The 13,929-nt window shown below is 43.0% G+C and overlaps 1 protein-coding gene across 2 annotated transcripts in view; it reads right to left on the bottom strand.

Moving 5' to 3' along the window:
* VPS53 (VPS53 subunit of GARP complex) overlaps positions 1-13,929 on the bottom strand; it is a 63,874-nt gene that overhangs the window by 39,510 nt on the left and 10,435 nt on the right. For both annotated transcript variants that reach the window (XM_058037767.1, XM_058037768.1), the window contains exons 5-7: positions 5,604-5,690; positions 5,258-5,373; positions 4,064-4,183 (exon numbers count right to left, since the gene is read on the bottom strand). In XM_058037767.1, coding sequence (XP_057893750.1) covers positions 4,064-4,183; positions 5,258-5,373; positions 5,604-5,690 — 323 coding nt within the window. The remainder of the gene's footprint in view (positions 1-4,063; positions 4,184-5,257; positions 5,374-5,603; positions 5,691-13,929) is intronic.

The raw sequence follows: 13,929 nt of genomic DNA, 5'->3' as shown, positions 1-13,929 counted from the left end.
TCTGTGATTTAACTGGATGTACGACCTGCCTTCCTCAGGATTTATTTATGGGGATTTTGTTGGAAAAGCTTCCTGCCTGCAGTGTCAAAAATAATTCTCACTTAAGCTCTCTGCTTCACAGGAATGTTCAGAGACTCCTCTACTCTTCCAGGTAAAAGACATCCAGCTAACAGCTTCATAAGTGGGAAACAAAATGTTGAAATCTAATTCCATATTTTGAAACAGGAGTGGGGAATTTAATCAGTAAGGAAGAAGCCACAGCTACAGGTTTACTCCTGCCTAAATTCTACAAGAAAGCACTTGTAGCTCATGTGAGAATCACAGAAAGAAATATTTCATTCCTCAGGAAAAGAAATGGGAAAAAAAAAAAGAAATTTTTTTATCTTCTAAATAATCCGGAAACAAGAAGTGTGTGGAATTAGGAGTCACAGAAATTAGTGAGTTTAGTTTGTATGAACAACTGGAAGCTATCAGCAGTGATACTTCTTTCCCTCTGAGTGGCTGTGGGGACCTTTCTGTTTGACAACAGCTGCAGTGCAGCACAGTGGAGGCACTGAAAAGAGCAGCAGCCAGATTCCTCAAGACTCAACACATTTAAAAGAGCCTCTGTCAAACAGTTAAAAGCCCTGTCCACAAGCTTTGTTGGTTTAGGCTCTGATTCAGGAAAGTACTTAAGGATAATCTTAATGGGGATTCTCATATCCTTAAATTAAGAAACTTGCAGGAATGCCTTGCTCCAGTGGGATGTTAAAAATATGTATTTTTTAAAAATAGGTCCTGCATAAAAATCTCTCAAAAGCAGGCAGGGAGAACAAGTTTGAATCTCTTTTTTTTTTTTTTTTCCTTCATATTTTCTAAGAGAGGGACAGAGCAGAACCAAAGTTGAGGTGTGGGCAAGGACAGTGCCCTCCCAGTAAAATTCACTTTTTATACAACCACACACACAGAGAAACGCTCAATTATTTTCTCAATTATGAACACGCAGCCAGAAGCAAGAAAACCTTTCTGCCACCTCTTTAGAGCTCACCTGCCTTAGGCAGAGCACAAGGGGGGCACCTGCTTCAGCCACTGGAGATTATTGCCCCTGTGGAAAGCTGTCAGCAATAATTCAGAATATTCTCCATGCAGTGGAAAGTGCAGCCATAAGAGCCTGGACATTCAACCCTGCACCAGGTGAGCTGGCTCAGCAAGCCCAGATAAGAGATTTAGGATCCCTCAGAGCCTCAGTGGGTTTGATAAGGGTCTCTTTCCCTGGGTAGGTTCCCCCAGAACCTGGGATACCCCAGCAGCCATCCCACACAGCAGGGAATTGCCTTTTCCTGGGGCTGCCAAACCCTCTGGTTATCCAGCTATTAATGATTTCTGTTCCTCTGACTTCTGTTTTATTACTAGTGGCTTTTGTTCTCTGTTTCCCCTGCCTTTAAAAAATAAAAACAACAAAAGCCACTGCTATGTTTCAAATGACATTCAATTACTGGAAACCACAATTCCTTTAGCCAAAGCTACCAGAAATCTTAAACCAAGCCTGGCAGCTTGCTGAGATAAAAAGAGGCTGAGCCAGCCTGTTTTCCTGTGGCAAACTTATAGTTATCTTTCCCCTAAATACTTTCCAGGCTTTTTTCCACTATCTGCTAGGCCTGCAAATAATTTTTTCTGGGTGGGTTTGGGACCACTAATTGTACCTCCCTCCAAACTCAGAAAACAGCAGAGCATTAAGAGATAAGAAAAATATTCCTGTTTACTACAACAGCTACCAATGCACTGCCTTAGAAATTGCTTTAGGAACGCTCTTAGGAAAATATTTACATTTGGCTCTGAACTGTGACATTTTTACATCAATACTCAACAGGACCAGCACAAGAAGCCAACTAATTGAGAGTTCAGTCCAGGTTTCCAATGAATCCTTACAGTGGGATTTTGGCTTGGTTGTTTTCAAAGGGACAGAACAGGTGGAAAACAACATTAAAAACACATCATTGCTTCTCACAGCATCCAGGAGCAGCAGCCTAAATTGGATAGCCCATGACAAAGAGCACATCCAACAGCACCAAGCAGGCACTTCTCCTTCCCATGGTTTCCCATTCATACTTGGCTTCACTCCATTCACACCAGGAAAAAAGAGGCTTTTTATTTCAGAAAGCAACAGAATCTGCTCCTTGAGCAGTGCATATAAAGGGGTTATTGTATATAACAGACACTGGTTATGTCACAGGTCTGTGCCAACATCTACTAAAGCATTTCTTGCCTTCCCCACCATCCTAGAGGCTTCACTTGTACCATTAAAACAAATCCATGAGATATCAAACCCCAGCAATTTCACAGTCTAAAAATACCCCTGCAACAAGCCAGGCAAACTTCCTCTGATGTTTCATGAATCACAAAAGGATTTCCAAGCAAAAGAGAGAGAAAAGTCAACTCCAAACCAGGCCCTAACACACAGCCACGGAGTCAAACTCCAAAAGCAGAATGATGGTGCCATGGACCTCCCTGCAGGAATTTTCTGCCTGGATCTGGAAAATCAAGTTAATTTATTTTTATATCATCCTTTAGGATCATTCCAGTGGAGACAGCAGGCTGAGTAAAATTTAATTCTCAGCATTTCATGACCCAGCGTTCGTGCAGGATTTGCTACAAACTAAGAACAGGCTGTGCAACTTCACAGATGCAACATGTAAAAAACCTGTATTTTCCCAAATTGTGTGCTCCTCAAGCATATTAAAAAAACCAAAAAGGATTATTGGAAATATTTAACCCCCAATTTACACATGGTACAAGCTGCAAGTTCTCCTTCAACCCAGGCAAACTTCCTCTGATGCTTCATGAATCACAAAAGGATTTCCAAGCAAAAAAGAGAGAGAAAAATCAACTCCAAACCAGACCCTGACACACAGCCACGGAGTCAAACTCCAAAAGCAGAATGATGGTGCCGTGGACCTCCCTGCAGGAATTTTCTGCCTGGATGTGGAGCAGTGAGGAGCCCCCAGAGCAGCTCCTTTCACCCCACAGCAGCCTCCTCTATCACTACCAGATGGTGCAGCTCTCCCTGTATAAACACTGGGAGGAAAACCCTGCCGAGGCAATGCTAAAAATAGGAGGAACAGACTTTCTTGAGCTTTTCAGATCCTTATCTTGAAGGGAGAATAAAACAAAAGAAGTTTTCCTCCATGTCCTTGCCAGTCTTGCTGGCGTGACTCGAAACCACCCTGACTTTTAGCAGGAGCCTGAATTGGTTTCTGTAACAATCAGCAAACTACAAAAATATTAAATAATCATCCAGCAGAAAGGGAAAACCAGCCAGAATTCTAGAGCAAGGCTTAAATTATATTTGGCCTTTAAATGGCCAATGACAGCAGGTTTCTGCCCAAAGGGCATTACCACTGCAAGCAATCTCTGAGCACAAGGTTGGAATAGACAACAGCCTCAGCTCAGAAAAGCACTGACATATGTTTACATTTCCTTGATGTTCATGTTCATTTAAGCAAATGCTTATGGTCAAATGCTTTGTTAAACAAGGCCCCATCCCTTCTCTAGATTTAGAGTGGATTTTTCTTCTGCTCTGCTTCATGGATTCCATCTGTGTTTTCTGGAAGAGGTGTCTGTGCCATAAAGAAAGTCCAACAGATTTACATGAAAACATTACAAACAAATCATTCAAACTCTGTTTCCATCACTAAACAACACAGGGAGCCAGCTGCTGTCTTAGCAAAGGGAGGCACCACAAAAAATTAATGACTGTGCCTGGGAGACTCCTATGAGTACCCCAGTAATGATCAAAGCCACCTCAGGCAGGGACAGCACTGTCCCCCAGAACAGGGACGACCTTGTTCCCTCAAATCCCAGCTGTCACATCCCAAATGAAGCCAAGACTGAGGAGAACTTAGTGGCCACTGAGCCTTCACCTGCTACTGCTGAGGGTGGTGGGGACTCACACCAAACCTCACCAAATTATTGTAACGCCAGAAAAATCAAAGCTTCACCTCCCTGAGATTCTGAACCTGCCTAAGACATTTCCTACCCCTCTTCCCCAGCAGGAAAGGGAGTGCTCAGGGTTTGAACCTTTTACCTTTCAGAGAGCTGTCGAATCTGAGGGATCCCCATGTATTTGTTGAAGTGCTCCAACACATTCACCACGCCTTGCAGAAGGTTGGCAACCTCCCCATATTGTCTCCTCCTGGTCATAGCCCTGCAGAGGAAATTAAAGATTTACAAAGGCAGATTCAATGAAAGTCCTGGGTGGTAATTCCACAGGTTACTTCATCCCCACTGGGTCACACTGGTCCCTACTGACATTTATTTTTCTAAAACACACAGCTCTTCATTAACATTCCAACGCTGCATTAAAATTTCACTTAAGCGACGCTAAAATAAACCAATCTGGCACAAATCTAACAATGCCTCAAAAAAAACCATAAATGTCAAAGCAACACTTGGCAAGGAACATGTAAATTACTGAGTGCATCCACTTCCCAGTATGGGTCTGGAGGCAGTAAATGTTATTTCACTGTAATGACCTGAGTGAAGCCATTCGTCATCACACACAAAGTGTGAGTTAAAGCTTCTCTGGAGGAGAAGGATGCTGAAAAGCCATTAGCCTTGACTTCTCTGTTAATAACTTTCACAGGGAACTGACAGGGAAAAAAAAAAAGAAAATCAAGTTAATTTATTTTTATATCATCCTTTAGGATCATTCCAGTTGGAGACAGCAGGCTGAGTAAAATTTAATTCTCAGCATTTCGTGACCCGGCGTTCGTGCAGGATTTGCTACAAACCAAGAACAGGCTGTGCAACTTCACAGATGCAACATGTAAAAAACCTGTATTTTCCTAAATTGTGTGCTCCTCAAGCATATTAAAAAAACCAAAAAGGATTATTGGAAATATTTAACCCCCAATTTACACATGGTACAAGCTGCAAGGTTTCCTTAAACTCATAAAAATTAGAGTTGACCTTTACCAAAACTCATTGCAGTTTTAGATACAAGAGTGACAAAAATCCTCCCAAGAGTACATCCCTAATGAGGATTCCTTATTGAAGCCATACTCATTCCTCATCACCAAAAAGCAACAGAGAAATACAAGCAATCAATGCTGCAAATTATTAAACACAACAACCCGGGCTGGGGGTCACTCAGAGCAACACAGACCTGCCAGCAGAAATCCAGACCTGGGAGCAAAATTCCCTCAGAGAAACCAGGCAGGCTGTGCCAAACCCATTGAGAACACTGCACAAACTTCACACCAAGAATTCCCAGACTTACTCCAGAGAATCCACCCCCCCTGCCAGCATGTGCAGGTGGTTGAGGGTGGTGATGGAGGTGGTCAGGTGACGCTTGGCGTGGTCCAGCTGCTTGATGTCCCTGGTGATTTCCTTCACCTGTGGAATGAAGAAGGATTCTGGTTCAATATCAAGCCCCAGCAATGGAATTTTCAGGGGATAAGAAGGCACTCTCTCCTCTTTGGGACTGTCAGATCAGCAGCCCTGTGGACACCACAGGTTCGACACAGGAAATTCCCAACCAGCCAGCACCAAGGACAAAAATGTCACTTGCCAGGAAAAGTCAGTGTCCCCTCCCTTTCAAAGGCCAGAAAGAAAGTGCTGCTCACCATTTGTTCAGATTTTTCAGCCTTGTCTTTAATATCCTTAATTTTACCAAAGAGCTGTTGAATGGCTTTCTGGGCTTCTTCCAGGGCCTGGAAAAGAAACAAGGTCAGAGAGGAAAGAAAATCTGCATTCAGTTTTCACCTTTCTAAGAAATACACAGTTGCTCTTGACACTCCCTGGGGCTGGGGCACTGGAGGGGAGCAGCTTTCTTACAAAGAAAATACCAGCAGCACAACAAAAGTCAATGTACCACGTTGGAATATTGAACCTGAGAGGGCCAGGGTTTCAGTATCCACTTTACAATAATGATTTGGCAAAATTTCATCTAGATATTTTATGAAAGCAGCTCTTAAGGGTTGCTGGAATATATTTTGACTAATTCCATACTAAGTGTGGAAAAATAGGTAGAACTTACTCCTGATCAACAGGTATTTAGAGCAGAAAAATGAAACCTCCACAAGACCTCTATGCTCATCATTAATTATAAATAAAAAACACACATATAGAACACTGAGTGCTTGCCCAAACCCCTTGCTGAATTAACAGGACATTATTCTGGTGGAAAACATGAGGCTGATTCCTTTGGAATGGGCACCTCAGCCTCCCACACACCTGCAGCAGGAATGGCTCTTTCTAAGCACAGGTAAAGAGGTGGAGCACAGGAAATGGCTCTCACCATTTGATAGGATTAAAAAACATTTTTAATATTTAAAATAGGACTTAAGTGCTATTTTCTTGGGGCACCTGGTCCCTTTTATTTACCCAACCATGGCAGAGCAGTGTGAAGCACACGTGGATGCAGTGAAGGAAGCCACATGTCCAAAATCCAAAATCCAAAATCACATGGCCAAAATCTGCCTTCTGCAGTAATTCTACACGTTCTGCCTGCCCAGCCTGATAACATTTCCAGCTCCACTTTGTTCCCTGCTGTTCAGTGGGCTTCCATCCCTCTGCTTTTATATCCAGTCCCATGACCAAGGTTAGAGCACAAGCTACAAGTTCCTTCAGCAAATAAATTTAACACATCTTCATTTGGAAGTGGATGAGGAAACTATCTGCCAGGAGCTTTTGCTGGAATATAGCTGGGTTATAATAAAAGTAGAAAAAGCTGGAGATGGTTTATAATTCATTTTCCAGAGGGGGGGGGGGGGGGGGGGGGAAGGAAAGTCTCCTTTGAAAAATGTTCTGAATCATGTGAAAGTTAACACTTTATGCATTGGTGTCACAGATGTTCACTGAGGGACATGAAAACACAAAAATGTGTGAGGGCTGAACAGTCCCCAGCAGCCTCTCCAATTCCTCTGAGAATTCAATTTTCTCCTCCATTTAAAGGCTCGTGGATTAAGTGCAAAGCAAAGGAGCAAAGAATGCTCTTTTCAATGTATTTAGCTCTGTCTCTGTGTTCAGGTCTGCAGCACATTACTCTGTAATTAATAATTAATAATTAAATTATTAAGCAAGCAGCAACTGTTTTGTATGGTCTGAGCTTTGGATAGGTCTGGATAAAATTCAAGATTCAGCCTGAAATTCTTCACGGATGCCAATTGCTGTCTCCCTTTGCTTAAGCACTAACAGCAAATGCTGATTTTTCTGCACAGTCCCAGAAATTCAGAGCTTCTTCAAAAGAACCTATTTCTCTAATGGTGATATTTAATAATTGTGATAAAAGACAGTTAAAAGAAATCAATTAAACTTTTTTTTTTGCTGTACACTCTAACCATAGCATCTGAGAGTAAAATACTGAGTGTAGAGGAAACAAATAAAGAAAATTAACCAATAATAAAGAAAATTAACCAACAAATAAAAAAAAATTAACCAATAAACAAATAAAGAAAATTAACCACTAATGAAAGAAAACTATCACCTTCCCAATTACTATAAAGACAGAGTAAAGCAAATAGAAAAACAAATTTCAAATATAAGAAAACACCTCATCTTTAATAAATAGTGTTATTAGGGGATAAGAAAGCAACATCTGGGGCATGAAATTAGGTCTAATTGCTCAAGGTGCAATACAGAAGTTTATTAATGTAACAAATGACAGCTCTTTCAGCTGTAAAAAGAGAGGGGAAACCACAGAATCCAAAAAATGCATTTCCCTTCACACTCTGCTCCTGCTACAAGGGTGAATCATGAATTTTAAAAGCATTTTCTTCCTGCTTTTGTTACTATTTTATTAATAGGTTTCTTCTGGACAGAAATTCTAGGGAAAAACAGTATCAAGAGGCCAGGAATTGCTTTTATTGCTGTGATGGATGAGAGGCAGTGCTCTCCCAGCTGTGCCCCAGCACCTTGCCTCACTCATTTATTGCTTTCCTCATCAGTGCAACTGGGAAACATGGAAATGCACACACACCCCAAACAGCAACCAGGAGTGAAGTTATTGCATTTCCTGCAGTTCATTCTGGGGGCAGAGGAGCAGGAAGAAATAAAGAGGCTGGAGACATCATCTGTTGTGGTTGTACGAAACGAGGATGTTGAAAACAAGGTTGTGACACACTGGAAAAAACACACCATATGACTCCAATCAACAGCTGAGCCTGCAAGCTACAATTAACCCATCAGAATTATTTATTCAACTTTGTGTAACCTCTGAGTGCCAGCACCAGCTGAGAACCATGGCGGGGATGGAGAGGGCTGGGCTGGGAGGCAGAGAAAGCAAGGTCCAAACTTCTTCCCTAAGGTTTGCCCCGTGCTTCCCAACTGCTCTGAGCAGTGTAAATTTAGCAAAGACCAGCTAAATTAGTAAATTTGGCAGGACCAGTTGAATTATTTATTCTATTTTGTGCAACCTCTAAGTGCCATGAGAATCATGGTGGGGATGGAGAGGGCTGGGCTGGGAGGCAGAGCCCAGCAGTGTCCGAGTTTTTTCCCTCATGTTTGACCAAGGCTTCCCAACTGCTCTGAGCAGTGTAAATTTAGTAAAAACCACTAAATTTGTAAATTTGGCAGGAGCAGCCTTGGGGGGAGTGGCTCCAGGCACAGAGTGCTTGGTACAAGCCAGGGATCACATTCCTCCTCTGTGGTTTAGAGTGTCTGACACATCCTGGGTGCAAGAGGGAAGGAGGGGATGTGGCCTGTCCTGCTTCCAGAAGTGAGTCCCCAGAATAATTCACGGATAGGAACACACCAGGGTGTTAAACTCCCCAGTTTAAGGCCACTGTGCTTTTTCAGCCACCCCTGTTTTTCAGGCAGGATTGATGCAGGGGGAGCTGCTGTGCTCACACCACACACAGCAGGTGGAAAAACTCCACCCCAGCTCACAGCCTGAGCCCAGGTAAGCTGGGCAGCCAGCGAGCAGCTCTGCTGTTTGCCAAATTCTCCAAAGCTGGAGGGAAAAACACAGCCCATGAATCAGCCACAGCTCTGCAACCTCCTTCACCTTGAGATGCGACAGCAAAAGACTCCAAAGGCAGCGGTGTAAAACAATGGGGAGCAGAGGTAAACCATGAATCACTGGGAGACTGCCTCAAAAATTGCTTTCCTTGGCACTGTCCCAAGCAGCTCCTGAGGTCAGACCACACATCATTCCTTGTGTCACCTCCTCACACCAGATCTTCCAAGCAGCAAAAGGAGAGAAGAAAATAACCCAAGCGAGAGGTGGGACCAGACTGTGACTTGTTTGTTAAATTTGGAAGTGATGCATTCTTTAAAAGGTTATGTTCCAGTGACTTACAGTACCAGGCTGACAAAAAAACAGTGTTAGCAACAATAACTGCAGCCAAAACAAACCAGCCAAGTGAATTACAGCCAGTCTCTCCAAATCCCTGCAGTGCTGCAGATGGACACAGCCTCCTCCTCCTCCTCCAGCCAGGTACAGAGCTGTCACATCACCCCATCAACCAGCAGCTCATTAGTGGGTGTGTTAATTTCCAAATACCTCTTTATGCATCCCATCAGGAATCTTGTGCAAGAAAATACCTTCAGTACCAGGAAATATGCAAATAGGAATTAAGAGGCCTGTGTGTTACTAGAAGATGTCATTGAAGTGGGAGAAAAAGCAAATTTTCAGGTGGAGTTCCCTTGCTTGGGGATTAACTGAACTAACACTGGGGGTTTTTTTTCCCCAGTAATGGTTAAAATACCTCCATGGTTTCTATTTGCTTGCTGGTGTTGTGCTAGAAACATGTTATTTTTATTTGATTCTAGCCAATATATAGTTCAATTGAATGTTGTTATTCACATCAGAAAGCTGCCCTCTACCAAGTGTTTTATAGACACTTGACATCTGCCAAATTCACAGCATCCAAATGCATTTTTAATGTTACAAATAGGGCTGTGGTCATGATGCTGAGAATTTAATGCTCCTGGCCTGGTCCCTGCTCTTGAATTCTGAGTGTTAATGCTTCTTTCATTTGCTGCCACACTTCCAGCCCAGATCAATGAACATCTAGACCACGACTAAAAATAAAGTTCCCATCCCCAAATTCTCTGAGGAGCCTCAGCTGTGGAGATCTCAAAGCAACCCTCTCACACTGGAACCAGCCTCACATTTCCTGCCGCTGAAACCTCACACAAACGAGTCCCTCCCGACTGGGGAAGGGTGGAAATTTCACTTTGATTCTCAGACTGATTTCATTTGAGAGAAAACCCTCAAGTTTCAACCACTGCAAGCTGAAGCCTGGGCTCGTCTCAGCACAGGACAGTGCCCAGCTGATTTCCCTGAGCAGGCAAACCTGAAGGGCTCATCACCCTGGGGTTTGATCTGAGCACATTTCCACCCTGGCAGGTCAGCAAATAGAACATAACTACCACAATTGTCACTGCAGAAGAGAGTTCTGTGTCATCAGCTCCAATCCCAACCACTCAGGCTGCACAGGACACTTTCTATCAGCACATTACATCCAACGCTGCACAAAGCTTAAAATTGCTGGAGCTGCCCCTTCACTTAACCCCAAATCATGCTGAGAAATCAAACCCCACGTTCTCCACAGCTGCACAAACACTGACAGACACAGGGGGTGAAGTGACAGCTGACTCCCAGGTAGTTCTGGCCAAAGCCTTGCAGATTCGTCATTACCTCATGGTAATATTTAAAATGAGAACTGAAAATAAAAAGGTTAAAAAATAAAAATTTAAAAATAAAAAAAAAGAAAGGTTGATGCTGGTGGTGCAGCTTTTGAATTCGGAGGATGGCAAGGATTTGGGAAGAAATGGTTTTACACCCGAGCACTGGGGGCTTCTTGGCCCAATATAGCATAAATGCTATAAATGTATTATATAAATACAGTATAGTATTATATAAATACCATAAAATACTAAAAATGTATTATTAATGCCATATATGTACTTTTAAGTATTTATAAAAATATATATAACCTCATGGCGGGTTACTGCAGCTTCACCATCACCTCATGGTGGGTTACTACAGCTTCACCATCACCTCATGGTAATATTTATAATGAGAACTGAAAATAAAAGGGTTAAAAAGCAAAAATTTAAAAATAAATAAAGGTGGATGCTGGTGGTGCAGCTTTTGAATTTGGGGGATGGCAAGGATTTGGGAAGAAATGGTTTTACACCTGAGCACTGGGGGCTTCTTGGCCCAATATAGTGTAAATAATATAAAAATATTACATAAATACTATAAAATACTAAAAATGTATTATAAATACTATAAATGTACTTATAAGTATTTATAAAAACATATATAACCTCATGGAGGGTTACTACAGCTTTACCATCACCTCATGGAGGGTTACTACAGCTTTACCATCACCTCATGGCAGGTTACTACAGCTTCCTCACGTGGCAGGTGAGCAGCCACAGCCTTGCCCACACCCAAAATTAAACACTATTATCATGCAGAAAATCTCTGCAGCCACTCATTATTCTCCTTATCTGTGTCAGGATAGCCCAGGTGAGGCTCTGCCCTCCTGTTGGTGTTGACACCCTGATTGCAGGGTTTGCTGCACCTCCCTGTGCCCAGCACACACCTTGGAGAACCCAGGGACCCTGGAAATGCTCCTCACCCTCCCTCCATCCTGTGCTGGATCGGAGGGAAAACACTCTCAATTTATTTGGGAAGGCTGTAAATGACTGAGGGGCTCCAGCTGATTTGTGTGCTGAGGTGTTTGCACACTGCAATTGGTGACATTTGTAATTTCAGAGCCACATCTGCAACATCAGAGCCACATCTGCAACATCAGAGCCACATTTCAGAGCCACATCTGAAATATCAGAGCCACATCTGCAATTTCAGAGTCACATTTCAGAGCCACATCTGCAATTTCAGAGCCACATCTGAAATATCAGAGCCACATCTGCAACATCAGAGCCACATTTCAGAGCCACATCTGAAATATCAGAACCACATCTGAAACATCAGAGCCACATCTGCAATTCCAGAGCTTGACTTCTGTGGGGGGTAAGTTTAGCAACCACTCAGGTTACGTCAGGTTTTGCAAGATGAATTCTTATCCAGGTTCATGTGCTGGTTTGGGTTGGGAAAGAGCTAATTTTCTAATTTTCATCACAAGTATGGGGCTCTTTCTCTGCCCCAGTCAAAACCAGCACAGGTGAAGAGTTTAAAAGCAAACAGAAATGGGGGGGAAGGACAGGCACACCAGGAACTATGCAAGGAGGGATTTCCAAGTGGAATTCCTGTCAGTTTACCTGCCATAAGAGCATGGATGCAACACAGCTGGAACAAACACGACCACACACCAAAAATGTATGTGAGGCAACAACAACAAAAAAAGACAAATAAGGGGGGGGGGGGAAGAATTTTAAATATCCACAATATTAAAAAAAAATTAATATTGTGGATAGAGGGGAAAAGGGGGGAAAAAGAGGGGGAAAACCAATTTTAAATATCCACAATAAGACACAATCTCCTGCCTGTCTGGAATTCTATTTTCAGGCTGGGTTTCTTGCTTTGCTGGCATCAAAGCCACACAGGACTGGTCACAGTTTGCAGCTTGCAGTGCCTCCAACAGCAGCAGCCCCATCCCCAGGCTCAGGCTGCAGGGCAGGAACAGCCCCTGAGCTCAAGCACAAGGCAAGGTCGAGCTCAGACCTGCTCCTGCCTTGCAGCAGATGGCAAAAGTTGTGCCAGCATGAGAATAAACAGCAGCAGCTCCTCCTGGCATGCCATCCACCTGAAACCTTGCTCACTGAACGTGTTCTGGGCTAGAAAAAGCTCGGTGTCACTACAAGGGAAGGACATTGTCCAGCTGTCACAATTCACTAGGGAAATGACTCTGAATGAAACTCACTTTTGATTCATTTTGGCAGCTCAGCTCCTGCTTATTATTCATGGGTTACAAAAGAACATTATGGGACTTTAATCACTCAGCTGGAGCCTTACAGGATCTGTGGCATGACTTCTTATAAAATATATGAAGTCACACAGCTTAAAACCCCATATTTAACCCCAATCCATTCACTATCTTAAAAAGGTATTGAAATCTAACACTAGTCATATTTCATATGCTCACATTTCAGAATAATGACCCATTCATAAAAATCCAGGTGATAAAGCTTAGCCAGGCAGGAGACAATGAATACAACTGAGAGATGGTGCTTACAACACCAGGGATTGTGACACAAAATAGCTCCCAAATATTCCAGAGACTTAGGTTTAATTATTTATTAAGAGATTATGACAGCCAGTGCTGTCCCAGCAGCAGGGACACATCAACACCTCCCACGTGAGCCAAACCTGGCACTGAGGCCAGGGAAGCAGCACTGGAATTTGATGGCTGGAAGTGTTTAAATAAACAAATAAATGGCAGGGAAGTGCCTGGGGTAGGAGGTGTGCAGGCACTGGGTGCCCCAGTTCAGCAGGAAACACGACCTGCAGTCAGAAAGGAGGTGCAGGTGAAGGAGGGAGGCTGAAGCAACAGAGCAGCTTCCTAAGCAGGTTTGCACACACAGAGCACAAAAGCACCTCCCTGCCTGCCAGGCTGACACTCCTGCAGCTCAGGACACTGCTCAGAAAACCAGCAGAGAGTCACAGACATCTTTTATGAAAAATCCTTTCCTTGGGATTTTTCCTCCTGAGAAGCTGAGAGGCCTCAGGAACAAAATGTAAACAATGGTTATCTGCTGCTGTGGAATGCAACAGGTGCATCTGTGATTGCTCTCATGTGGTTGTTGCTAATTAATGCCCAATCACAGCCCAGCTGTCCAGACTGTCTCAATCAGTCACAAGCCTTTGTTATAATTTCTTTTTCTATTCTTAGCCGGCCTTCTGATGAAATCCTTTCTTCTATTCTTTTAGTATAGTTTTCATATAATATATATAATAAAATAATAAATCAAGCCTTCTGAAACATGGAGTCAACATTCTCATCTCCTCCCTCATCCTCAGACCCCTGTGAACAC

The sequence above is a fragment of the Melospiza georgiana genome, chromosome 19 (assembly GCF_028018845.1).
Source record: "Melospiza georgiana isolate bMelGeo1 chromosome 19, bMelGeo1.pri, whole genome shotgun sequence".
NCBI classification, from domain to species: domain Eukaryota; kingdom Metazoa; phylum Chordata; class Aves; order Passeriformes; family Passerellidae; genus Melospiza; species Melospiza georgiana.
This window is presented reverse-complemented; position numbering and strand designations above follow the sequence as displayed.